This window comes from Lynx canadensis, chromosome D2 (assembly GCF_007474595.2).
Source record: "Lynx canadensis isolate LIC74 chromosome D2, mLynCan4.pri.v2, whole genome shotgun sequence".
In the NCBI taxonomy this organism is placed as follows: domain Eukaryota; kingdom Metazoa; phylum Chordata; class Mammalia; order Carnivora; family Felidae; genus Lynx; species Lynx canadensis.
The window spans coordinates 65674143-65701890 of NC_044313.2; the positions used below are offsets into that span (position 1 = coordinate 65674143).

Here is a 27748-nt window from a genome sequence, read left to right on the forward strand (position 1 = left end):
ATATAATAGCTTAAAATAGAAATGTTAACCATTGTCACATCTAAGTCATCATGTATACCCTCAGCGATATTCTATACTCAGGGAAACAATTATCTATATGCTATTAAAATGGAGAATATGAAACCAGATAATGGCAAACAAGGTCAGGTACATCTTCTTCCTTTAAATGTCCTAAGTTCTGCCCTCACCCCCAACTTAATAACCTTCCTGTCTCCTTCCACCCAGCCCCTGCTCTCAGGCCCACTGCTAACAAAGAGGAGCCTAGTAGTACTCTGAAAAGACAGGTGGTCTGCATAATCCTTGGAAGCTTGTTGAGAGTTAATAGCAATTTGTTATGTATAAATATTTGCTAACATAAAATTAATAATTATATTTTAACATCGGACATTGTAATCTAAGAATATACTGGAGCAAATGTTGATTGTGCAGTATTATATGCCCATAACTATTCATTATTTGCCTTAGACAAATCCAGTCCTTAGTATATCAGGGTACATTTCAGGAGAAGATGTGCTGTAAAGCCATAACGTTGTAAAATTCTTAGTGGCAGTGTGTCTTTGCTCTTTGCTGGGTCACTAGACAAAGGATACAGTTGGATCATAAGGGTTTGTTGGACAGTAGGAGTATTGTTTCTTAAAGCACAAAGGACTTGAAAGAACTTAAAACTTAAATTTAACTTTTGTAAATTTGAATTACCTATGGTCAATGAAGATTATTAGAAAAATTATCATGTAGAAGAGCAAAATTTAATTCTGTCCTTCAGAACCACTGTTAACATCTCAATGTACTTTGATTTTTGTCTAAAAGCTTTTAAAATGTTATATACACAATGTAACTTTTTGCTCTTTTATTTGTGGTTACCTAGTTTCTACAAAATTACATATTCTATGGTCTTGATTTTAATGGATAAATAAGATCCAATATACGTACTTAATAATGGTGTTTTTCTGACTTTGGGTCACAGTGTACTAGAGAGTCATGAAATCAATACATCCTTTGGTTTTGCTTTTAATAGGATAGAATGGGGGGAGGGATATGTCTGTATATTATGTGTATTAAGGCTAAGTTTTGCTCCTTAAAGATCTGGTTTCATTTATATAAACATCATGATATACAATGTATTTCTAACTGTAGGCCATGATCAAAACAGTTCGCAAACCACTGCATTAACTTAATTAACTCTTCTTTTGTTCAACACTTGGATTGTTTTCAGTTTTCTAATGGTACAAGCCTGAGATGAACATTCATGTGTATAAATCATTGTGTCCAACTCAATGTATAGTCATGATAGAGTTCCAGAAGTGAAATCACTTGACCAAAGAATCTGGACCTTTTTGAGCCTCTGAATTGCATTTTGCCAAATGCTAGAAATATTTAACCAGGGTAGAATCTTGAGCAATTCCCTTTCCATGGGAAGAATTGTTTCCCATTTATTTCTATAATCACTTAATATAATACATACCTGAGAAATTCTTTTAACTGTACAAAAAATATATAATGAAAAGTAAGGCTCCTTCTCATCTTTGGCTCCTAGTTTCCCTCTGTCAAGACAGCTACTAATGCTCACACGTGTCTTCCCAAAGACACTCTGATTAATGAGGTTGAGCGTATGGGTATAGACATTGAGATGGACACAAAGCTATTTCCCTTGTATTTGTTATACAAGTGACACCGTAACATAGACAACGATCTGGTCTGGAGTCATCATTTAACCTCCCAAGTGGAATTCCTAAAGTCATGCTACCAGCACCCCCTTTGCCATATTTATGAGTTGTGTATCCCTACCCATCTTAGGTGAGGTTTGCACAAATTGTGAAGAATAATTTGGATGACTTAAAAGAATCCAGCAGCATCCTTTTTGTACAGATCAAGAATTCTTTGTAAAATAATCTCTCAAGAGGGAATCTAATTGTAACTAAGTAATTATCTCCAGAGAGTTAAGTCACAGCCTGTGTGTGATCACAGCTTCCTGTAAAATGAAGCATATAAAGATTAATGCTCAAGGCTGGACTGGGTTTTACTATAAAATTCCTTTCTTTTTTTGTGTGGCAGTTGAGCATTACTTTTATGAAACATATGTGATAAAAGTAGAATGTGAAATCTTAGTAACTCTTTTTCTTTTCTACAGAACTGGCAAGGGAACTGAATTTTTCAGTGGATGAAATCAATCAAATACGTGTGGAAAATCCAAATTCTTTAATTTCTCAAAGCTTCATGTTATTAAAAAAATGGGTTACCAGAGACGGAAAAAATGCTACAAGTATGCTGAAATTATATTACTTTAACTTTCACAACTGCATATATCCAGTGTTTTAGATAAGCCTACTGTTAAGAAACCAGAGTAATCATAAAGTAATAGCAAGTCATTAAAGTTATACTTGTTTAATTTTAACACTGATATTCCAAACATCTATCTTTGGGAATCTTTTTAAGAAAGCAAATAGTAGAAAAAAAAATTTTTTTTTTTGCATTTTGTCTTTAGTTCTCTCTGTGACCATCAAAAATGAAAATACAATTGTAGCTGTTAAATTGTGGGGTAGTAGTCAGAAGCACTCTGAGGCTACTGCTGTGGCTGGGGACGGATGCACAGGGAGAGGAAGGAAGAAGGTATAGGATGAAATCATTTTATTCAGCTTCATATGTGCTGGCAGAGAGGTCTCTAATATTTTTAGGTTTGACTTTGTTTAGTTTTGCTGGGGTGGTGGGAGGGGTGGTGCTGTCCCGTGGCCAGTGCCAACCCACAACAATGGGAAGTAAGTTATTGTGGGTTTGCCAGGGTCAGCCTGACCTCAGTAAGCCGTTAAGATGGTCAATGTCAAATATGAGGGTGATCTATCTTGGCAGGCTGAAAGGAGAGGAACATGTTTAAAATTTTATTAGATCTCCTTGTAACTAAATGGAGTTTAGCTATTTTGAGGCCCATCTGCTCGGCATCTTACAGTGGAATGAATGTTGCTGTCATCACACACAGCTTCTCAAAAGTGATTCTTGAGACCTAACATGACTTCCCTGTAATGGTGGGCTTTCTGAGCCCTCTGGATGGTGACATGGCAGAGCTCAGTCAGGAGGAGCTGAATAAACTCTAGGAGAGTCAAGAAAGCCGTGCCTTTGTGTGGATATTGTGGTGACTGGAAGAAAATCACTTAATCGGGTTTTCAACCCTCTTTTCTCCTTTTTCAGCTGATGCCTTAACTTCGGTCTTGACAAAAATTAATCGAATAGATATAGTGACTCTGCTAGAAGGACCGATATTTGATTATGGAAATATTTCAGGCACCAGGAGTTTTGCAGATGAGAACAATGTTTTCCATGACCCTGTTGATGGTAATTGAATTTAGCGTTCATATTTATTTAATCATTTGATAAACTTTGAAAGTGTGGAGGACAAGGCAGCCACTTAAAACCAACTGAATTGTGATTTGCTTGACTTCATTTCTCATTTTCACAGCATCTTCTCTGCCAGAGTCTGGAAATAAACACTCTGATAGAACAAACTTGATAAATGTCTGTTACATAAAATACACATAATGAGGTATAAAAGCATAAGTTAACTGTTGGATATTCAATAGTTGGTATTTGAAAATTTTTTACATGACCAAGTGGAAGAAAATTTCATATCTAGAGAAGGCATTGTGGTTGTCATTTTCATATTTACCTAAAAAATTAGTGAACTCTTTTATTAGTATATTGGTAAGACCAAATTGTGAGTTATTTTTACCAAATAACCAAGGTACTGGGTCAAGTTTAAGCATAGAGTACACAAATTGTTAAATAAAATGGTGAAATCTTGTTTGGGGACCAAGTATTTAAGCGCTTACTGAAAAAGCCTAATGCATCTCTCAAAAACATGTTTTACTTATTTAGCATTATTTTAACTTCATATGCTTCCATTTATTGTTTGGAAAACCCGTGCCTGATATATAAAAGTCGGTGTCATTTCTAATTCAATGAGCACAAATGTCACTAACAACATAATTCATTTTTTACATTAAATTAATTTATATAATAATATTATCATTTTTCCTTCAATTTCCTATGTAAATTGGGGCTTTTTTAGTCAAAGTATTAAGTAAAGGATAACAGATATCTTACTATGTTTTTCAAGGTGTTTGTCTTCCTTTACAAATGGAAACGTATTCTGATAATGAATTTTGAGTAAAAAATGATGATGGTGTGGAGGAAGGAAGAAGAGCTAGGGATACTTTTCTATCCCAAGTTTTGAAAATTATGGCATTTTTCCCCGTTTTTAAACTGGCAAAGTTAGACTAACAAGAATCAGTAACTTCTAGTTCTACGTATGTTATGTGGCAAAGATGGCAAATTCTTAAAAAGTTTCTGTTTACTAACGTTAAAGCTAACAGAAAATTTAAAGCATATCTTATTATCCATATAACATAAACATGATGGGCAATAGTGTCTAAAGTGGTTTCTTTATAAGCTTATAAATACCATCAATTGGGGCAGGACACCTAGGTGGCTCAGTTGGTTAAGCATCCAACTCTTGATCTCAGCTCAGCTCTTGAACTCAGGGTTGTGAATGTGAGCCCCTCCTTGGTTTCCATGCTGGCTGTGAAGCCTACTTAAATACATACATACATACATACCATAGAACCTTGGAAAAAAGCTCTCTTCAAGACCTTGTCTTATATGTGAGACCATATAATGGTAACCAATCTCTTTGCACTAAAGATAGACCATTATATCAAATTCTGAATTATTGCCAAGTTACAGTTTATGGAATCTTTTAATATTATTTTTTGGGAAAAGAAATTAAGAGAACTAATAAGCAAAAAAAAGAAAAAAAGAAAAAAAAGAACAAGCAGGATAACCAGAAAATAATGGAAATAGTCAATAGAATTGAAAGCTTTATTTATTTGTAACATTTTAAAATCAGAATAGAATGAAATAAATTCCCAAGGGCTTTTTGTGGCTACATCTTAATATTTTACATTTCTTATTTTAAAAATTCGTAGGAAAATTTAGGAATGTGTATATGAAGTAAATTTCACTTGTGCAGATTATGAACCTCAGTTAATGTCAGCCAACTTTTCAATAAGATTCTGGTTTATAGGTGACTATACTTACCTACAGTAATTTGAATTTACCACAAAAGCTAAGTTGATATTTGTCGTGGACTGATGGGACAATTAGGCTTTAGTTTTGTAGACCATTAATTCAGAAAGTGTGCTTGGTTGCCTTTTTTTTCCTGTCTCTCCTCTTGGTGGAACTTTTATGAAGCCTCCTTTCCTCACCATGACCAGACCATTGTTCACTTCTTTCTCTGCTGAAGGAGAAAAATGTCCCCTTTGTCCACACAGCGAAGGTTAAAACAAGGGAACTGCTCCCTACCTCCCCACTGAGCAGGCTGGTGTTTCACAGTGTTGTTGTGAATATTCAGAGAGCTCTTTGCAAATGGCTTTCTTCCTGTCTCTGTCGTGTATCATTTCTTTTTTCTCTTTGAGTTGTGATTCTGAGTGGTCCGCATCACCAAAGTCACTAAGACCTCCATGTGCACCACAAGTCTTTCATCTCTGTCACATTATGACACCTGAAAGCTTTCCTTGGAGTCTTTTCTACTTTATCTGCTTCTCAAATCCTTTTCTTAACATCTTTTTAGACTTTTTTTCCCCAGTGCTATTGCTCTAAAGTCTAATAATAATTTCTTTCCAAAGATTAAATTTATTTTTCTTCGCTGTAAATTTCATGTGAAAAAAAAAAAAAAAAAGAATGAGAGTCGGGTAGCATTGCTCCTATGTAAAGCTCTTCAAATGAGTTATAAGTAATTAATTATAACAATTGTGGTTTGCTGTATGCAGTCCACCACCATATGGATTTTGCATGCTGAAAGTAGAAAGCTAATAAATTTGACCGTGGAATAAATGTATTTTATATAACGACAGCTAACTTTTTATTAGATTGAATTAGTCTGTACATTTAAGTTACTGTATTAAAATTATCAAAGTTGATAGAAACCATTTATATCTTAATTAATTAGTGTTCTGTTTTATTATAGTTTGCACTAGTCTTTTATTTCATTGTGTTACATTTAGTTGAACTAAACCAATAAATTTATGAACATTGTTCTGTAACTCATCATACATTTTCATACCTGATATAATTTAATTCATTCCATGTGTTTTGTTTGATGTACTCTAATTCATTCCAGTCAGTCCAAATGTACTGTCTTCCATAGGTTATCCTTCCCTTCAAGTGGAACTGGAAACTCCCACAGGGTTGCACTACACACCACCCACCCCTTTCCAGCAAGATGATTATTTTAGTGATATCTCTAGCATAGAGTCTCCCCTTAGAACCCCCAGTAGACTGAGTGATGGGCTAGTGCCTTCCCAGGGGAACGTAGAGCATTCAGCAGATGGAGGACCTCCAGTCGTAACTGCAGAAGACACTTCCTTAGAAGACAGCAAACTCGAAGACTCAATGCCTTTAACAGAAATGCCTGGCACAGTGGATGTAGATGAGAGCCAGTTGGAGAATGTATGTCTGAGTGAGTATCCTCAATACCTCGGAAGTATGGCTGGGGTCCCAAAAGATGTTAAACCAGCAGAGCCACTGAAACAAACTAGTAAAGTAAGAGTAAGCTCTGAGCAGCAAGAGAAAGGAAAATCTGGTCCTGATGAGGAGATGACGGAAGAAAAACTCAAATCTCTATTTGAGGACATTCAACTTGAAGAAGGCGTAGAGTCTGAGGAGATGACAGAAGAAAAAGTACAGGCTATTCTTAAACGTGTTCAGCAAGCAGAACTGGAAATGTCTTCAATTGCAGGTTGGCAGAACGAGACATCAGGTGGAAACCTAGAATCCCCTGCTCAAGCTCGAAGACTAACCGGTGGGTTACTAGAAAGACTGGATGACAGGTATGGCTCCATTTCAGAAAAAAGGAAAGCGAAATACAGATTACATGTTAATAGTTTGTTTTAAAACCTACTTTTTAGCACTTACTCTTTTTCTAAATTACCATTCCAGTTTGGGGATAATACCTGCTTTAAAGGTTGGTTCATTCTGCTAATCTGGAGAGGGAAACTCACATGAAACTCAATTTAATTCTTAAAACTACTGATAGCCTGAAGCAAAATGTAAAAAGTTTTACATGCATGCCAAAGATGTCTGTGTTTACTTTAGAAGACTACTCTTTTCTAGTTTGTGACTTGTCTGATTTTTTTCACAAAGCTAGTAATTAATATGCTTTCAAAATAATGGGGTAAATAAAACTCCACGTCTTTTAGAAATACAAACCTTTCTATGATTTCCTGACTTCAGACTTTAAAAGTCATATGTAATTCTTCACTCCAAATAATATTGCCATGATAGAAATTTGATTACAACAAAATAATTCCCTAATCATGAATCTGGTTCTTTTTGATACTGGACTTCCTCTAGAAAGGTAAGAGTCTAGTGTCCTTCAGACATTGGTTCAAATCCCACTGGCATTAGGTTTGCATTTTGTGACTCTGGATGAATTTCTAAGCTGTAAGAACGTCACTTTAACTGACTTTAAAAATAAGAATACTACTACCTTCATCACACAGGTTTACAGATTGAAGAAGGAAGCCTATAGAATGGCTACCAAATGGCTGCTACAAATAGTCTGTCAGTAATAGATGGCATTATTTTTATTTATGCATACATCAGGCTAAAATATAACTTACCTCAGTGGCAACTAGTGATAACCTCAGGTGTTTTTGCATCCAATTTAAATTTATTTCATAACCATGTTTAATATTTTCATATGACTGGTAAAGCTTCTTGCTCAATGAAAATTCCCAAAGAGGGAGCTTGTAACATTTTGCAAAAAAGGAGTTTACAGAGTTCTTTTTGAAGAATAAGACCAAAGAGTTCTGTGCTCACCCTACCAAAGACAACAAATAGTACTAGTTTTGATGTCTGTGTTCTAATATAGACACATTAATTTATAGTTACATAACAGGAAATAGATATAATTACGTTACAGCATCTTTGCAGTGTGCTGGGACTGTTTGTACTTATACATATGGAATAGGGTGTGCTATGGATAGGTGTTTTTTTTATATAATCACAATTTGATTTATAAGAATTCACACGTACTCACAGACATATACAATACATAAAGAACATTGCATTGCGCTAATCAGTGCCTTCCAAATTCTGTAGATAATAAGCAAAGACCCTAAAAACAATGCACAAGCTAGAAAATAAAACCCATACTGATACCAGTAAAAATTAGAAGTCACTTTAAAAGAAAGTGTTGGAAGAGAAAGATTTGTAATAGTTCGTTAAAAGGAAAATAGTCCTCACAGGACCTAGAAGCAACAGGTAAGCAACAACACCCTGCTCACCAGTGGGGGTCAGCACAGGTCAGGAGCCAAGAAAGATGAGACCCAAGCAAGGCTATCGTGGTTTGCAAAGGCACGCTGGCAAGACCCACAATTGGAAAACCAGAGACTGGAACATGGGGTTCTTGGGGATGTCAGGGCTCTCAAGGAATGCATTTTGTTCTCTGCCAGCAGTTTTTTCACTGGCAATATTAAAGCCTTTGGAGATCTCCTCCTACTTAGATTGGCAGTTCTGGAACTCCAGGTATGCCCATGAACCTCCCAGGGTGACTTCCTGAGATCTCAAATCCAAGTAGCTATCGCAGTGCAATTAAACAAAATAAAACAAAAACAAGGACTGCATAGCTAGGCAGGTTGGGCGGGGCAGAGCTGGGGCCCTGTGTAGCACCTCATCACCCCAAAACCCAAACCCATGAGAGACCCTCACAGTTTGAAATCCAGTGACCATATTTTTCATGTCTTTCTATTTTATGCCTTCAAGAGTAGTTTACAACATGGTAGTGAAAACTTTAGAGCTTCTGAAGCCCACTTTCAGCCATGTATTGGCATTGTAAATTTCCACATCTTCTCTTTTGCAGCCCTGATCAGTGTCGAGATTCCATTACCTCATATCTCAAAGGAGAACCTGGAAAATTTGAAGCAAATGGGAGCCACACAGAAGTCACTCCAGAAGCAAAGACAAAATCTTACTTTCCAGAATCCCAAAATGATATAGGGAAACAGAGCGCTAAGGAAACTCTGAAACCAAAAATCCATGGATCTGGTCGTGTTGAGGAACCAGCATCATCACTAGCCGCCTATCAGAAAGCTCTAGAAGAAACCAGCAAGTTTGTAATAGAAGAGCCTAAACCCTGTGTGCCTGTCAGTATGAAAAAGATGAGTAGGACTTCCCCTGCAGATGGCAAGCCAAGGCTTAACCTGCACGAAGAAGAAGGGTCCAGTGGGTCTGAGCAAAAGGTATGCCATCTAGTTATCCGGTACACTGTCATTTAAACCAAAAGTCCTGATGCTTCACTTTGTTTGATTAGTCTTGTAACATTGAGCCCAAGGTTCTTTATGATGACCCAGTTGTAAATGTAACACTAATGGAGGGGGTGAACAAAGTGCTAGGTGGAACATATGCTATTGGATTACACCTCCATTCACTGAGAAGGAAAAAGCAAGCAGCATCAATTCAGCTATTTTTCAGGAGGAAGGAGAACTACAGAGATGTTATGCTTAAGGTCCAGTGTTAATTTGGTCTGGTATTTAGGTTTCCTAACTCCCAACCCAGTCTTCTTTCTTATGGAAGGGGGTAATTATTCAGACCTTTTCTGGTGGTTCTGCATAATTTAAAGAGTTTATAGCATGTGACCCATCTAAGAGCTCTACCCTATAAAAGTGTGTTTTGTTTTAAAAATTGGAGAAACATAGTGCCCAAGCCTAAAATGAGGTGGGTATATACCATGGTGGGTTGACAGCATTTAGGAATTGGAAGTTAGAGGTCTCATTTTAATAATTTTTATATCTAAGTTGATGATTATCTTAATATTCATTTTTAAAAATTTGAAAACCTTACTGTCAGAATTATTTGCACTTTGTGCTCCGTGTTGTACCATCTAATAGATTTTTATTCGTTCTTTGAGGTTTATCATTTTTAGATATTAAAAACTTAAAAACTTTAGAACTGAAATTATAGATGGATATAAGAAAATAAAAATTAGCTCTATTTACTACATTCTTTTTTTTTTTACTGCTTTTTGCTCTCTCCATTATTGTGTCTTTTCCTGAACTGCGCAGTGGGCATAGACTGAGACATGGGCATCTTTGGAACAGTAGCACCTACAGTTTTCCCTAAAACATCAGGTTGGCTTAAGATCTACCGCAGTGTTTTAGGTAGGACAAAAAAAAGTCTTTTGTAAAATATTGAGTCCATGATTAACTCCTGCTTTAGAAAAACTTTAATAGCAAACTCCCAGTCACTCAGGAGCTAATTATCAGCTTATCAACTAATCATATCCTTTCCTTTTCCCTTCTGCAGGCTATCTTTTGACCATTTTCCTGCATGTTAGGAGGGAAAGTGAGGGGAAGTAAAATGCTAAGGCCTTCCTTTCACTTCCCGACAAATGGGTTTTGAATATAGATTTCTTTCAGTTCATTCTAGTATATTTACGCAGTGCGACCTTGGATGTTCCCTTTTAAAATGAGTCCACAAAATAGAGAAAGAAGTGATAGCATAGTGATGTCTTAACTATGAAAGTTTATTCTATAAAGCCTATTAAAATCCATAGAAAAGGTCTGAAATCAAATGATCATATACCTGTAAATAAACACTTCTTATATGTACACATGCAAACACATTGGCCATTGGGGAACCAGGGAGAGGGCAAAAGAGGGTTTGAAAATGAAAGCCTTAACCCTGAATGGAAACTCAGTTGAGTTCATCAGTACTGGAACATAATTGCTATTAGAAAATGTTTTCAAGGTTTCTTATAAATGAGATTGTGCTTTTGGGATTGGTCTAAGTAGATTCCCTAAGAACCCAACCTTACAAGAAATCCAAAAATGTTCAGGATGTGCCCTTTGTGGCTAGACGATAGTGCATTAGCAACCAACTAAGTCATCTGATGTATGATCTCAGAAAACAGCCCCCTTTTTGTCCCCTAAAAAATCAGGTCAAAAGTCCGGGTGCGGTTCTTACACGGATGACTGCCTGCTGTTACAAGGTAAACTTCTGCTACTTTCCAACTCTTTCAAAGCAGTGACCCATGGCAAGAAGTACTAAGAAAATTGTTTGGTCTCCTAGTTACCCTCTTTGCCAATTCTAGAGAATTCTTTAAAGGGAATCCTGATCGAGATTCTACTACAATCTTCTCTCTACCCTCCACCTTCAGATTAGCAGGGAGAATGTGGAAACAAAACACAGGCCGAATGGCCCCTTTCTATTTTTATAATTATGTCAATTATAACATACTTGACATCTAGGCTTGGTAGTGTTTGCATTAATGTATGTTCTGCTTTTTAATTTACTCAAGTGAAAATCTTCCCCAGTTTATGATCTGTAATTATCTATGAATAATTCTGATTGAATTTTTCCCTTTTCTTCATCTAATCTACTGATCTCTGAATGCAAATTAGAAATTCTTTTTTTTTTTCCCACAATAGGAACTCCTTCCCTTTTTCTGCTTCTTTGAGCCATTTCAGGGCCTTCTTTCACAATACTTGGATCCTTCTAAGTTTTCTGAATTTACGGTCTTTTCAAAAAAAACTTCAAATTTCATAAGGAACTTAGCAGCCAGTAGATCTTTGCAGGGAATAAGGAACTTGAAAACTCTTTCCTTTTGACACCATGTTATTTAGTAGGGTATTTTGTTCAAATGAAATTTCTTACAAAGTCAAGATTGATATTACTATAATATTTCAAAATATTTGTTAACTATACCTTTGGTGGAAAATGGCCTACTTTATTATCTATTTGAGAAACATTCCATAAATCACATTAGCTAACACTGATACCTCCTGTAACAATTTTACTTTTGTCCCCCCTATTGATACCAACACTGCCATTGATTTTTCCAATGGATATTAACTATAGTTTCTATCTCTGAGACTATCAGATTCAGGGTAACTAGCAAACTTAGAAAACAAAATACCAGAATTATTATCAGAATTCCACCATTAAATTTTGAAATAAAATCATTCAGTAAATAGTGTTCACCATGACATTGCAGTAGAAACTGAAGATATTTTTCCCTTTGAGTTATGAACTATGTGGTAATTCCTCTTCATTCTCATTGCCTAAAAATTAATATTTGTGCAATTACTGTATTCTTGTCTATGCCATATTCTTTCTTGTCTGTCAGGTGTTTTTTCTGTCCTAATTTCATATCAGTTCTTTAAATTATTTTTTAAATCTTTATTTTTGAGAGAGAGAGAGAGAGACAGAGCAGGGGAGGGGCAGAGAGAGAGGAAGACACACAATCTGAAGCAGGCTCCAGGCTCTGAACTGGCCAACACAGAGCCTGACGTGGGGCTCAAACTCACAGACCATGAGATCATGATCTGAGCTGAAGTCGTACACTTATTAACTGACTGAGTCACCCAGGTGCCCCTTTTTTCCTTTTTTTTTCACATCAGTTCTTTAAAATAAGACTCCAAGCTTTCACATGTTTTATATTATTCTTTCATTCATTTGCATAAACCCTTACTGAGTACGAGTTGCATGTTAGGTGCCAATTATACTGCTAAAAATTCCTGTTATAAATGTATGTAGCAAATTATACTGATGTAAATTCTTTACTTTTTTATAAATTTCAAATAGCTCTTGATAAAGTTGTCAAATCTGACTAAAATTTCATTGAAACTAGACATACTATACCTCTTTAATGAAAGGTCAAGTGAATATAGATTTCAAACTAGTTTTAAATGAATATTAATTTTTCTTCAAACTAATAATTGGTAGCATATAGTTTCTGATGCCAAAATATCTCTTATTATTATTTTTATTATTTAATTACACTGATCTTTACCATATATATTCACATACAGATCAGTGTAATTAAATATATCCATTACTATATGCACACACATATATACACACATATACAGAGGAATTTCAGTTAGAATCCTGCTCAAAATTTTCTTCCATCTAAACTTTTTTAAAGATTCTCACAAATACATATCATGATTTTCCTTAGCAGGGAAAACCAGCAAGTGAAAGTAATTCTTTTTTGATTTCCCTTCTCAGAATGTCTTTTATTTTAAATGTGATGGTAAAATTATTATACTAAAAAATGCATTTATCAGGACTTGAAAGACAGTGAGAGTGATTCGAGCTCAGAGGAAGAACGGAGAGTCACTACCCGAGTTATTCGCCGGCGTTTGATTATAAAGGTATCCTGTAGCCGGATGGTGATGGGGCATCGCTATGTGATTAGAAAGTCCTTCCTTGTGGCCTTGAAAATTTAGCATGCTTGATAACTAAGTGGCTCTGTGTATGTTTCTTCACATATTTGAAAGCTTGTGAGAACAACCAGCAACAAGGAAAAGGTTGTGTTGCATGGTAGTGAGTGTTCTGTCTAGGCCTGTGTTTGACATGTGACAGCTGTAATTTTGTCGGGGAATTCTTGGTATTTGTATCCTGCTTTCCCTCAAAGTGTTATATGTGAACAAAGATTTTATCTTGGTTTATATCAAATGAAACGTTGAATCGAAACCTCCAAGGCCACAGTGAGGTATGAGGTCAGGTCAAGAAGGAGAATGAAATAATTAAAAGGCTCCCCTCCTCAGCCTCAAATTCGTACTGCCTGAACAGATAGATCTTAAGTAAAAACCAGTTCTTTAATACCAAACGATGGCTGAGAATTTGGAGTAATAGCCTGGCATGGATGTATGTGACAAACCAAATTGGGCAAAACCTTCTGAAAAAAGGCTTTTGACTTGACTAACATACAGAAAATCAGTCTGTATTTTTATATATACGAAGCGGTTTTTACTGGAAGTGAAAAATATCATTCTCCCCCTGCTACAACACAGTTGAACACTATGAATAAACCTTCATTTCCCCCCACAAAGGCCTTTTGAAGCACTGACTGTATGCATGGTAAGGTCCAGCAGAACACTTTTCACAGCCTGTGCTTGTCTTCATTACTCTCTTTAGAGAGAGATTTCTTGATGTTAGAATAATTGACTACAGAAACTAGGAAGCCATTTTCAACACACAGGCCTTTGAAGGTGGTCCAAATAACTTGAGGCTCCTTGGTTGACAGCTCTGGAGAGAAAGAAAGGAAGGAAAATATGTATTGAAAACCATTTATCAAATTTATCCTCCCTTTCCAAAGTGTCAGGAGGCCCAGCAGAGAGCAGAAAAGTTGGCTTAGGTATCTAAAACTTTTTAATCCTGCTGCTTGTATTTTTCATGTAGATCAGATGAAAAAAGAGGACAAAATCTGCCAAATCTGCTCTAGTATAGTTTTTCTAAGACTCTGGAAGCATTAGAGAAGAAAATAGGTCCTTGTCTGAATCTTAAACTATGCGCAAATCAATCATGAGCTCAATAGATAGCTATCAAAAAAATTTAAAAAAAGCACGAATCACTTTGAAAATTCCATATAGGCAAGCCAAATTACTTATGGGTGTCCAGCATATTTGCAAGTATTCACCTCCCACACATTCCCTGGGATTAGGAGGAAAGAAATAATACAGGTTTTCTGAAGGAGTTAAAGCCATACTCTTTGCTCAGTCAGGCTTTGTTCTTCCCAGAATCAGTGTCTTCAAGAAATGGTATTTTAAAGTGAAATGTCCTGAAAAAGCACACCAAACATATTGTCTTGTAACTTGCTTTTTATGCTAAGATATGACATACTGGTGTCACCTCCAAATCCACCTCACTCCTTCTAAAAGCTGCTCATTATATGAGTTGACTCTCCTGTATATAGGACAGAAGAAAATAAACATAATCCTGCAAAAAAAGTGAGAGAGAGAGAGGATAAAGAAGTTTTACTCTAAAGAATACAAAAACAAAATAATAAAAACACAAAACCCATCAAATCAATGAGGGTTATTTCACTTGGTCTAGAATTCTAGATATGCATTAGCAAGCTAGCTTTTAAGTAATTTTGTTAGAGTGTGTTATTTATATATTTGAGCTTAATATAAAATTAAGCGTGTGTGATATATAAACATTTTTATTAAGGGCTTAAGTTTAAAAGACGAAATTATGCTATGATGGCTTCATAAAACAGAGGAGTCTGTGTTCTCTTCAAATCCCCACTTCTTGAAGTTTAATTTTAGGGAAGTTGAGTTGGAATGATCAGAGCATAGGTTTTATAACTGGGGAGTGCATTGTGTACACAATAGAGTCACTCAACAAATTTGGAGAAACCAAAACCTAAAAAAAATAGCTATAATTATAATTGAAAACTATAGATATAATAAAAATCTTTATAAATTACATGTATAAGAATCTTTCTGGTTACTCTTTTTCTGTTCAGAGTTTCAGGGCAGTTAGAAAGGATCACATTTCTGTTGCTTTTCTCTTCATGTGTTGGTATCTTTCTGAGATAAAAGCTGGAAACTGCCGTCATATACGGTAACTGGGATGTGGGAACTGCCTCTGTCAAAAACATGAAAGGAGAATGTTAGGATGGAAAGGAATCATTGATACTAAAATCACTTCTTTTCCAAGGTGACAAAACCAAGGGACTGGAGAGTGGTTGGTTTAGCCCAAATCACACTCCAGTAGAGTAGCACTTCTGGAAGGCCCCAACCCCAAACCTAATCTCGAGCCCTCCAGTGCAGCACCTTCTACCTGCTTTTTCCACAACACTGTGTTCTCCAGAATAAATAAAAAAGGAATAGCTTCTTATAGACCAAATTAGACACTTGGCCACTTAAACCTTTCCAGCGGCCTGGAAGAGGGCAGCCGTGGGCTGTCTCTCCCGGAAATTATCTGACGGGATTGGAATGCTGAGAATTTGGCCTGCTTCATGGAGGTTGTCCAGCCTTGGGCTGAACCAGCATATTTATGCTGTTTGCCATAGTGATCCCTCTAACATTTAGGATCTCGGAGTTGAAAACTATTGTGGGGTTGTTCCATCTCTCCCAGGACTAGCTGTGGCTATGCAGTGTCCACATAAGCAGTAGGTGTGCTCAGGATTCCATTACAAGTGTGGGTGAATCTGTCTTCCTAGCCATAAAATTTGTACAACTGATGGGGTGAAAGTATAATTTTATGATTTGTCTCTGTAATGTCATATGCAGGTTCATCCATTTTTTATGAAGTTCTTTTTTTTTTTAATTTTTTTTTTAATGTACTGTATTCAGGTCTCTAAGGAATAAGTCCAACAAACTCTTCCAATTGTGTGGGGACTTTTAGATTTTATAAGCATATTAATTTATTTCTATATAATTTGATAATATCACAGTTGTTTCAAATGCTTCGAAGCAGTTTCAGTAAATTACTCAGTCCTATGAGCTTGTTTATTTTATTCGCTTAGCAAAGACAGTGATTACAAAGGTAAAAACTTTAATTCGCAGCCAAACTATTGTGAAGTTTGGTAGGCTTCAAATAACTGAATTTTTATTACATAGTTCAACTGTATTTTTATTTCTGCTTTTGAACTTTTTGCTAACTTCTGAATTAAGTTTACATATATGTTTTCCCCAAATCAAGCAACTCAAAAGTATATAAAGTTTGATTTACTCTTTCCATTTCCCAGAGGTAACCACTTTTCACGAGCTTCAGGTTATTTTGATGTACATATATTAATATGTATATAAAATGTACATGCACTTTATATACATGTAAACACACATTCCCCGAATTGAGTTTCTCAGAATATAAAAATGGGTTATACTATCACTTACTGCTTAATAACTTGCAAAGTTATATATGTCACATACATGGTATCCTTTCTACTTGGGGGAGAAAGCTAAAGTTTTAATGTTCTATACGTCAGACAAATTGGTACATTTCGTACTGGTTTTCTTTCCTTTTATTCAAGGACAGAGGAATAAAAGCTATAAAAGGCAGTGCCTCTAGCAGAGGTCCAAAGGGAAGTACAGCTAGTCTACATTAAGGTGGCCACTGGGGATGATACTGTGACACCATATGTGCTGTGATTTTCCTCTGAAGTAGGAAAGGAAAAAGTGTGGGGGTGGGGGGAGGTGTTGCCAAAAATAATGCCATCAACAAGACCAGGGGGGAAATTTTGCCTACTTAAAGGTACAAACTGTTGTCTAGAATTTTAGGAACTAATTAGAGGTTATTTTCTGTCATTAAAGATGGATGATTTTTTTTTTAAGAACATGTTTCCTGACTCCTGTCTTCCCTCTTTATCTAATGGATTCCTAACTAATCTCCCCCAATTTAGTGAGTTTCTATATCATAACACAACTTACTTTGGCCTTATTAAAGCACTAATTGACTGTATTTAATGGCCAATTATGGTTAAGAGAGGTATCTTTATCTTTAGCTCTACATAAACAGTATGGGTTTTCAGTAGGAAACAATGAAAATGCCTACATGCCAGACTAGATCTAAACAACTTCTATGGCTTGTTATTTAGAAGTAGGACTTTAATTTTTTCTAAGGCTATTAATATAAATCCATTTACTTCTATTATTCACTATATTTATAAATATACCTTCTTTCACATTTCTGTCAGAGACTTTCCAAACAGTTAACTGGCATCTTTCCCCACAAAAGGGTCCATTCATAATGTATCCAATAGGATTCTACTTTACTGGATTTTCCTGGGATCCTCAAATTACCTACTATGCAAAACACCAGACATTTCCCAGAGTTAGCTCAAAAACATTTCATTTTTTCATGTTTAAACTGTAATGAAATCTTTCATCACCTCTTATTATTGGCTTTTCTGCTTCTTTATGCCTTTGTTTTCAAAATAAAATGAAATTCATTTTTTTTCCCAAAATATATGAAACCACCCACAGGAAATATAAATAACACTTCCATAAAAAACTTTTTGCAGATTTTAGTGCATTTAAGCATGAGACCTCCCTCTACATTTTTCCAATCCCCTTCCCTCTCTTAACTGTGCTAATTGAAGCAAATCATAAGAGCCAAAGGGAGCTAAACATGAGCAGCAAGAAACATCATGTTTTATTTTCATCCCACCTCCCTCCCTGTCTACCACAGTGAGGAAAATGAACCCATGTCTCACCCAGTCATGAGCTATGACCCATAATCTAGAAGAATACAAAGTCATTTTGTAAAAAGAAAAGAATGAAAACAATTTTGGCAGCAAAACAAGGTAATGTTTTAGTCTTTACCCTGTCATTTTAAACCGGCTCTGCCTTTCTACTGGCTGTGACATAAAGCAGTCATAGAACATTCTCACCATTGGCTGGTGCTGACAAAATTATCAGAGCTACTACCCTTTCCAGCCCAACAACACTGGAAGAGTTAGAATCCTGGCTCTCCCAGAAATGTAGCTGTCAACTTCGTGATCTGCCATTTTCCCTAAAATAACATCAGTTGAACAACAACTACAGTACATTGTTCTACAGCATTGTCCCAGCCACCTTTTCACCAAGAAGTCTGACTAGCAGGTCACTAGGTCTGTAGGGTAGGTCTGCACTTAAGATGTTTGTCCTTGTTCCCCCAAACTAAGTGGCACTAACTGAATGTTGAATACCAGTGAAGAAGGTTATATATTGCATATATAGCCCCATTTTTGCTCTCTGAGTGGTTTTTCTTTTTTTTTTTTTTTAATGTTTATTTATTTTTGAGACAGAGGGAGACAGAGTGCGAGTGGGGGACGGGCAGAGAGAGAGGGAGACACAGAATCTGAAACAGGCTCCAGGCTCTGAGCTGTCAGCACAGAGCCCGATGCGGGGCTCGAACCCACGAACTGTGAGATCATGACCTGAGCCGAAGTCGGATGCCCAACCAACTGAGCCACCCAGGCGCCCCTGGTTTTTCTTATTGTACAATCATAGAGCCAAAAAGGGAGATATTAAGGAGCCATATAAATCTACCAAGCTGGAAAATATGAGCCCAACTTGGGGAGTTAAGACTTTATTCCATTTTTTAAATTCACCAGAGGAAGATCTTTGACAGTTTCCCCTTGTAAATCAGATAACAGTCACTAACTGAAAGATATCATCATCTTAAATTCCTTTAGTACTGATATTTTCTTTTCTTTTTTTTGTCTGTGGCAATAGAGATTAGATGATCAATCATCACATAAGACCCCTTCACTTGAAGATAGTATTCAGAAATTGTGTACACCATCAGACATAGTTATGCTCATTTTAATACCTCCAAAAAGCTCAGTTTTAAAGAAAAACAAGATATTGTCTGTACTCTGAACTTCACTTTTTAAAAAAAGTCTATCTTACCCTTAGTAAATGAATTTTTTAAAGAAAAAAAAAAAACTAATAAAGACAATAAATGTAATGCCCCAACTAAGGTACCATCTTAATTTAGATTAAGGAAAATACAACCTAAAAATTATTTAGAGATTTGGTAGGACTAATTCGGAAACACAGTGCTCAAAATGAGGCGATCTAATTAGAGCTCTAATCATTGACTTTTTTTTTTTTCTTCAAAAAATGAAACCTTTTGGTTTATATAGCATTGTGTAACTGTGTTTTATAATTTTTCCTTCTTGGAGTTGCCTGCTAACCGTCAGTCTTGTACACACCTAAGGCTTACTGCTTTGACTGTTGTGGCCTGCTAAGTAGCCATTAGAGGAGTCAGCCTTTTCCCTTTGCCCTGGAGTAGCAAGCAGAATTTAAACTTTCTTTCTCTAAAACTCTGCAGAGCATGTGTGTGGCCTATGGAGTGCTGTGGAGATCTGTCCATCTAGTATGTTGCTAATCTCTATGCCACATCCTTTAGGGAGAGGAAGCAAAAAGCATTCCTGGTGAATCTGTCACAGAAGAACAATTTACTGATGAAGAAGGCAACCTCATCACCAGAAAAGTAATCATCATTGGGATTTTATGCTTCTCTTGGGATTTAGATTTTTCTACTGTTTGCTGTAGTGTCACCACTTGAAACAGAAACAGAAAAATCTCACTATTGCTTCCTACAGATCACTCGGAAAGTAATAAGACGAATTGCTATCCCACAAGAGAGAAAACATGATGAGATGGTAATGGAGAGGGGCTGCCAGAGAAAAAGCAGAGGATAAACGCTTTGTGAACTTTCTAGAATACGCTGCTAACAGGCTGGCATCTGCAGTGTGGCAGCTTGAAGTGTTTGCTGCTTTTGACATCCTGTGCATTTGATCAGGGTCAAAGAAAAAGACTTCTTAACATTCTTTAACATTATATATTTTTTACTGTCTTCAGAGTTTTCAGAAATAAGTTCATTTATGGAGAGTAGAATGTGCTGGTTACAGCATGTGAGAGAAATAAAATTAAAACCCTCTCTCACCACCAGACCCCCTGGGCAGCACCCCACCCCCACTTTGGCCTCCCACCCAGTGCTTTGCCTGAAGCTTAGTGCCTGCCTAGGGGGAGGGTGGAGAGCACCTGAGGGAGGGCACTCACTTCCAGCAAAGGTACAGGGTTTCAATGTTAGAATGGCAAAAAGCTCACATCAAATCTATACATTTTTCCCTTTCCAGTATGTTCTACAAAGGGAAATCTGAATTCCCTCATCTTAACCCGAGGAGGGCTCTCCTCTCTGGGTTTATAACAGCCCATATGCAACGTGCCAGTTAAAGAACTAATCTTAACCACTGTGCAATGTAACTCAGCAGATGAAACTCCATCTCCCAGACAAAACACCTCTGGCTATTTGTCATTCCTTTCCTTTTCTCATTTTGAAAATAGAAACTCCAATAGCCTGTGTTTACATAAGAAAAAGTGCACTGAAAATTTCTCCAGACTAACTCAAAAGATTGGAAAGGCTACTGTGTTTCTGTTATAAAGCTGGGAAAAGTGGAGTATTTGTACAGTTTTGCTCTCAGGGAAAAGTATCCCTGGTGCTCAGTGAAGAGAGGTCTTGTTTTATGGAAAATGGATGATTGCTTGATCTGCAGTAATGAGAAAGGGGTTGGTAATTCCACAAATTAAAAAAAAAAAAAAAAAGTCCCTCAGATCAACAACATTCCTATGGTGTTTAGTTCATGATCAGTGCTTTGCTGAGAAATTTTAGTCTCAACACAACAGATTGCTTAAAATTCTGTTGGCTTAAGAAGAAATAAATTATAATTTACTAATATTTGTTATAATTTGGGTTTGGGTGCCTTGAGAGCTTTGGTGATGATTTCTTCTAGTTTACAAGTAAATGAACAGGCTAACTCATTTGTTTTAATTTATCACTAACCTTTAAAAAAATTCTATTTGTTACCATTATTCTTTTTTTGTCACTAACCTTTTATTTATCACTAACCTATCAAGTTACTCCAAAGTATAGTTATGTTACTGTATTCATTCTGACAGTGCTCTCTAGCTTGCCTCGATGATGCCAGGCTTGTGTGGTTACGCCAAATAGATTGTGTGTATTTTGAGACGTGAAGTGACAAAGTGCTTTAAACTGTGTTTCACTTACCTAATCCAGCCTCAAGGGACCAGAATGGGAACCGCTCTATGACTAAAACTCTTTCACTGTGAAATCTTAACACATACATTCCTTTTTACAGCAGGGAGAAGGTTATAAGGTGAAGACAGCGAAGAAGGAAATCCGTCATGTGGAAAAGAAGAGCCATTCATAACAGTAAACGGTTAGTCAAGGCAATAGGTGTGCTCATAGCAACAACAGTCTGCCTTAACTCGCTGTGAAACCTCTCCTTTCTCTTGATGAGTGATTCAGATCCCCCCATCCACTGCCCTCCTCTCTTTTTCACTGAATTCCAGCTTTGAATATCCAGTATGAACTTATTGGGCTTATTTCTATATTTACATATGCAATGTACACACACACTCCAGTCACAGTTCATAAACTTTCTCCTCACAAACTAGTCAGGAATTTAAATGTAAATGGTGTTTCCAGAAGCAAATGTAAACAGTGATTTTTGAGTCCCCTCTAAGAGTAGAGGCTCCGTGTGAAATGTGGTAGCATTATACAGCCTGACAGGAAGCCGGTCTGGCAACAACCAGTTAGTTCTCACTGATGCACTCTGAGATTTGTGCACATCCACCCTTTCACCGTTTTAGCAGAATGGCCTCTGAGAATTCAATTTCCATTGAAATAGAGTGGTTGCCCATTTTATTAAATGGCCGAGATCCCTATATGCTACTTGGTATAATCTTCCAGAAACCAGGGCAAATTAAATAGAAGGTAAATGGACTATTTTTTTTTATTTTTGAAAAAAAATTTTAATGTTTATTTATTTTTGAAGGAGAGACAGAGCACAAGCAGGGGAAGGGCAGAGAGAGAGGGAGACACAGAACCCAAAGCAGGCTCAGGCTCCAAGCTGTCAGGACAAGCCCAACGCAGGGCTCACACTCACAGACTGTGAGATCATGACCTGAGCTGAAGTCAGACACTTAACCAACTGAGCCACCCAGGCACCCCTGGACTACTATTTTTTTTTAAGTGAAATATTGGTGAATTTGCTTAAATTTGTCTGAACTTTTTTTCATAGATGAGGATATTTCTAACAAACATTGTTTTCTAAGTTTTACGTTATCCTATTATCTTTAGCTATACTTATGACAGGTCATTTCCTAAGCATGAAAAAAGCAGATGGAGCTTTGAAAAGAAATTTGAAAAGGTCTCCTGAGTCTGTGAGGTGAAGTAGCATGATTTCTCAAGGGATGTGCACCAGCAGTTCTCTTAGCCCTACTGGTCAAAATGACAAAGAGCATATAGATTCTAGTTTTTACTTGGACAGATCTTCTCTTCCCCAGTGACCGGAATCCTGGTACTGCAGTGTGGACATGAGGAACTGAGAAATCTAGTCTCATTGCTCTGAATTTTGTTTGTGACTTAACTAAGGCTGAGATAAATTCCTTTTTCTAAGTTTTTATTTTAATTCCGGTATAGTTAACATACTATGTAATATTAGTTTCAGTAGAACAATATAGGGATTCAACGCTTCTGTACAACACCCAGTGCTCATCACAAGTGCCCTCTTATCTCCCATCCCCTATTTCCCCAGTCGTCCCACCAGCTTCCCCTCTGGTAATCATCAGTTTGTTCACTATAGTTAAGAGTCTGTTTCTTGGTTTGCCTCTCTCTGTCTTTTTTTTTCCCATTTGCTCATTTTTTTTTGTTTTTTAAATTCCACATATGAGTGAAATCATATTGTAGTTGCCTTTCTCTGACTGACTTCTTTCACTTAGCATAATACTTTCTAGTTCCATCCATGTTGTGGCAAATGGCAAGATTTTGTTCTTTTCTATGGCTGAGTAATATTCCATTGTATGTATATATACATATATGTATATTATATACATATATATGTATATATATATATACCTGTATATGTGTATGTATACATAACATATACATATATAACATAATATATACATATTATGTAATATATATATATATATATATATATAATCAAATCATTTTTTCCCCAAGATCTAGGATTAGGGTTAGAATTAGGGCAGGGATGAGGGTCTGTGTTTATTATTGCAGGCCCAGATAAATTCCTAATCCCTCCCTCTCAAAAAAGCTTACCATATGTTTATTCACTCCAAGATTTATTTCACTTCATTTCTGTGACGCTTTCTGCGTAGGCACTGAGAAACTCTTAGTAGACAACATAAGCATGGTACTTTCCCTTACTGAGCTTATGTTTTGGGGATTTAATGTTAACCAATCATAACTAATCACATTAGTATAATGGCATTGAGAAAACTACCAAGAACTGCAGAACATTCTGAAATTAATATTTACCATATATACTCGTCCAAGTGTTCTACTCTGCTCTTCATTTCATTCTCACAGCTAACCCTCTTGGACAGATGCCCTATCATCCCCATGTAACAGATGAGGAAATAGGGCTCAGATTACCCAACATCACGTAGAGTTGGCAGAAACAGGTACAAACCTGCCACCAGAGCCAACACCGTTAACACCCTCAACCATGTTGACTGGAGACTTGAGGTCTGAGGTGACAGGGAGGGCTTCCTTGAAAAAGTGATGTTTGAGTTTTGAAGACTGAACACAACATGACTGGGTGAAGAGGGAAGTTTGATGGTGTCTGGGGTCACCTTCTAGGCATGTGCAGCAGCACTTTGCAATGGCCAGAATGGGGAGGAACAGGAAGGGAGAATCTGGGGAAACAGGTCAGTGCAGCTGGCAGAGAGTTTGACCCTTGGGTCTGCAGAGGTAGGAAAGGTGGGAGTTGTCCAGCCTCATGAGCCTCTCTGTAGGGATTCTGGTCTGCACACTAAAAGCAGAAGGAGAGCAGTGAAGAAAGAGTCTCAGGCAAGGGTGGGGTATGGTCCAATGTGTACGTTCTGCATCACTCGCTCTAGCTGCAAAGGCACAGAACATACCAGAGGGGGCAGTAATGGATGAGCAGAAAACCGAGTAAGAAACTATTATAGTTGCTGGCTTGGCCAGGAGGATGGTAAGAGGCAGACTGAATCAGGAGACATCAACATGACTTGCTTTCCACACAGTGTGAGAGATGAGAAAATGATGGATGACATCAGTGCGTCAATACCTAGAATGAACCCACTTGTTATGTACGTCTTGCAGCTGTTCCTGGTGCAAGACATATCTAGAAACATAGAGATGAATAAAGCACTAAGCATGAGTTTGCAGTCTTGACTTAGTCCATTTAAGCCGTTGTAAGTGATAAGCGAAAGGAATCCAGAAGAGAGTTCAGTATGCACCTCAACATTTGCCAGCTTGTTCAGACTGGATGGAAATGAACCAAAGTGGTTGCCCATAGCAGCGGAACCATTTTTCTAGAGCAACATCCACCTAGTATGTGTGAATAAATAACACCAAAAAAATACAACTGTGCTAGGTCCTTTAGATATGACATGGTCACTAAATGTACAAGAGACCTTAAAATTACAAATAACCCACCCCGTAAAGAAGTTGTCAGGGCCTTGGCTCACATGCTACACCACTCAAAGGAGAGAGAAAGTCAGGTAGAAGTCATATGAATGTGAAAATAACTCCAGCAGAAAGCAAACTTAATGTGTCAGATGGAAAGAACAGTGATTTGACTGTAAGCCTCATGTTACTCTCCAGCGTGGTATTTACCTTCCATAAGTGAACCTGGGAAATGAGTCCAAGAATACCCACTGGAATTCCAGGACACTGAATGCATGCTCTGGAGAAATCAATTTGCAAATATATTGAGAGTTTTTATAGCCTGCTGGCTGCCTTTTTTTTTTTAATAACAAAAACAACTAAGCAAGTAGACTGCTGCCAAATTTCACGGAGTCTCAGATGGTGACATCAAAATTTTTATTTCCCATTTTAGAACCAGCTAAATTTTGAGCTATCTGAACCCTGCACCTGCTTTTCTTTAGTACTGAGTCATAGTTATCCTGTTTTTAATGTAAGGGAAAAGCCAATGGCTTTCAATAGCTATAAAGATTTGTACACAGTGTATAGTGATTTATAGTTTACAAAGTGAATTTACATTTTTGTCTCATTTAATCCTTCAAAGAAGCTTCTAGATAGGTTAGACCAATTTTGTTTGCTACCTTTTGAAGATGAATATTCCAAGGCTCAAGAGGTCAATGACATTTCTATTGTCACACAGCTTGTGATTGGTAGAACTAGGACTTAAACTCAAGATTATTGATACTCTACCTAGTGCCCTTTCTATTACACTTAGCTGTATGTCTACAATTTGAATAATAATAGTCATGTTCTAGCAAATGATTACTATACGCCAGGTACTAGGTAAGATCATTACGTGCATTACTGAATATAATCCCCAACACAATGCTGTAAGGTAAGTACTACTCTGAAGACCGAAGTTGAGAAAAGTTAAATGATTTACTCAAAGTCCTGTACAGCTGATAAGCAAAAGAATAAATTTGAACTTATCCAGAACCTAAGTTCTTAACTTATATTCATAGTTAAATAGTAGTTGATGATGCTTAGAGACCTAAAAGCAAATTTTGAATCAAACAGATGTACATAGACAACCTATAGTAAATGTCCTCATATTTTACACAGTGAAAATACTCATAGATGTTTGTTCTTTTTTAAAATAAAGCAGACATCCATTTTGAAGGGGGTAACCTCTAAGTGTTTACTTCATAAGTACCATTAGTGAGGTTGTAGCAAAGGAAGGTCCCCAGATGTAGCCATAAAAGACTGTGGAGCAGCTGTATTCTAAACCTCTTCTGGGGAAATGCTCAGAATCTCACAGCCATGTGGAAGCCAAGAGTGACAATGCTTGCCAAGGGCAACACTTTTTCTCAACCAGAAAGTTGGTTCATTTTTTTCATTCCTTCAAAAAATATTTGACCTTCTGCCTGGCTAAAAGTGGAAAGGCTAGATGTATGATGGTGAAGAAAACTTCCATGAGCCCTGCCCCTCCTAATCTCTCAGCCTGCGTGGGACAGATGCTTCAGGGCTAAAAATTCAAAGTCCAATATCCAATAAAAGAATAATGCGGAAACACATTTAGACTTTTGGGGGCTGGGAAGGTCACTCTGAAGTCATGACACATAGGGGTACCGGACTGACTCTGTTTGTGGAGCATGTGACTCTTGATGTTGGGGTTGTGAGTTCGAGTCCCACATTGGGTGTATAGATTACTTAAAAATAAAATCTTTAAGAAGAAAGAAAAGAAGTCGTGACATTTAAACTAAGAACTTATAGGTGGCGCCAACCATGAAAAGAATGGGGAAGAGGAGAAGCAGACTCCAAGCAAAGGATATGACATGAGCAAAGGCGTTGACCGGGGAAAAGGCATAGTTGAGGAAATGAAAGAAGAGAAGTGTACACCAGGGCCTGGTGAGCTGGTGGTGGATGAGGCAGGCACATGATGACTTAAGTGAGGGGTGCATCATCACAGGCCAGAGAACAGGCTTTAGATTTCATTCTAAAAGAATTTGAAGCCCCTGAAGGATTTTAGCCAAGAGCCTGACCCAATTTTTTTTTTTTTTAAGCACATAGATTATGTAGAGAATGGGTTGGAGGGGAAACAAGAGTAAACTGAAGGTGACTGGTTAGGTTACTGAGCAGTTCAACTAAGCCATAGTAGTGGCAGGGCTAGGACCTGGGCAGTAGGTTTAGGAAAATCAACAGGTAAATTACTTTGGAGGGGCAGGGAGGATGGAGAAGGGTTGAGTCAAGAATGATCCCCAGGTTTCTGGCTGACAGAACAGGGCAGTAGAGAAAGGAACAGAAGTAGAATGGGTTTTTTAAAAACGACATCAAGCATTCAGGCTTAGATTTGGGTTTAAACTGCTTTTGAGACTTCCAAGTATTGTTTTAGATATATAAGTCTGGAGCTCTGCAGAAAGGTTGGGGCTGCACTTCTAGAAATGTTAGAGTTATCACTAAAGAGGTAAATGTTGAATACCAGAGAAAGGGAACGGGAGAGAATAGATGTGAACCCCTAGGGAGAGGATTAAAGTGAGCCTGGGAGGAGCTCCCAAGGAACAAGATTTTGAAGAGGAATAGAGTTAAAAGGTTGCCTCTGACTTCTTCCTTCCTAGACATCTCCAAGCTATTCTATATCCTATCATCTAAGATCACCTACATGTTCAGCCTCAACCCTGCAGTATACTTGTGTGGTTTTTCATAGTGGTGGATGAGAGAAACTCTCCTATAATGTAGATCAGCTAACAAGCTTTTGTAGGCAGGTGACCATGCACATTTAGAGTTCCTTTGCTTCTTAGCTACTATGTGCAAGGTTTGTGACACACACCGTGTAGGCAGTAGGGAGAGCACAACATTGTAAGATACTATCTTAAGTCTGACATTATTATCTGAGAGAATCCCTGCCCACTATAACTTTACAGTCTAGTCCAAGAGGCACACATGATCATAAGTCACACAAATCAAAATACATAAATGT

General features: G+C 37.1%; 1 protein-coding gene across 6 annotated transcripts in view; it reads left to right on the plus strand.

Moving 5' to 3' along the window:
• Window positions 1-27748, plus strand: part of ANK3 (ankyrin 3) — a 336335-nt gene that overhangs the window by 301356 nt on the left and 7231 nt on the right. For 3 of the 6 annotated variants that reach the window (XM_030334421.1, XM_030334422.1, XM_030334423.1), the window contains 6 exons: window positions 2129-2260; window positions 3181-3324; window positions 6194-6505; window positions 6785-6875; window positions 8909-9287; window positions 21431-21511. In XM_030334421.1, coding sequence (XP_030190281.1) covers window positions 2129-2260; window positions 3181-3324; window positions 6194-6505; window positions 6785-6875; window positions 8909-9287; window positions 21431-21502 — 1130 coding nt within the window. In that variant the 3' untranslated portion in view covers window positions 21503-21511. Of the gene's footprint in view, window positions 1-2128; window positions 2261-3180; window positions 3325-6193; window positions 6506-6784; window positions 6876-8908; window positions 9288-10984; window positions 11036-13115; window positions 13203-19677; window positions 19762-19873; window positions 19934-21430; window positions 21512-27748 lie in introns of all 6 variants that reach the window. The other 3 variants (XM_032595132.1, XM_030334419.1, XM_030334420.1) reach the window with 3 other exon arrangements.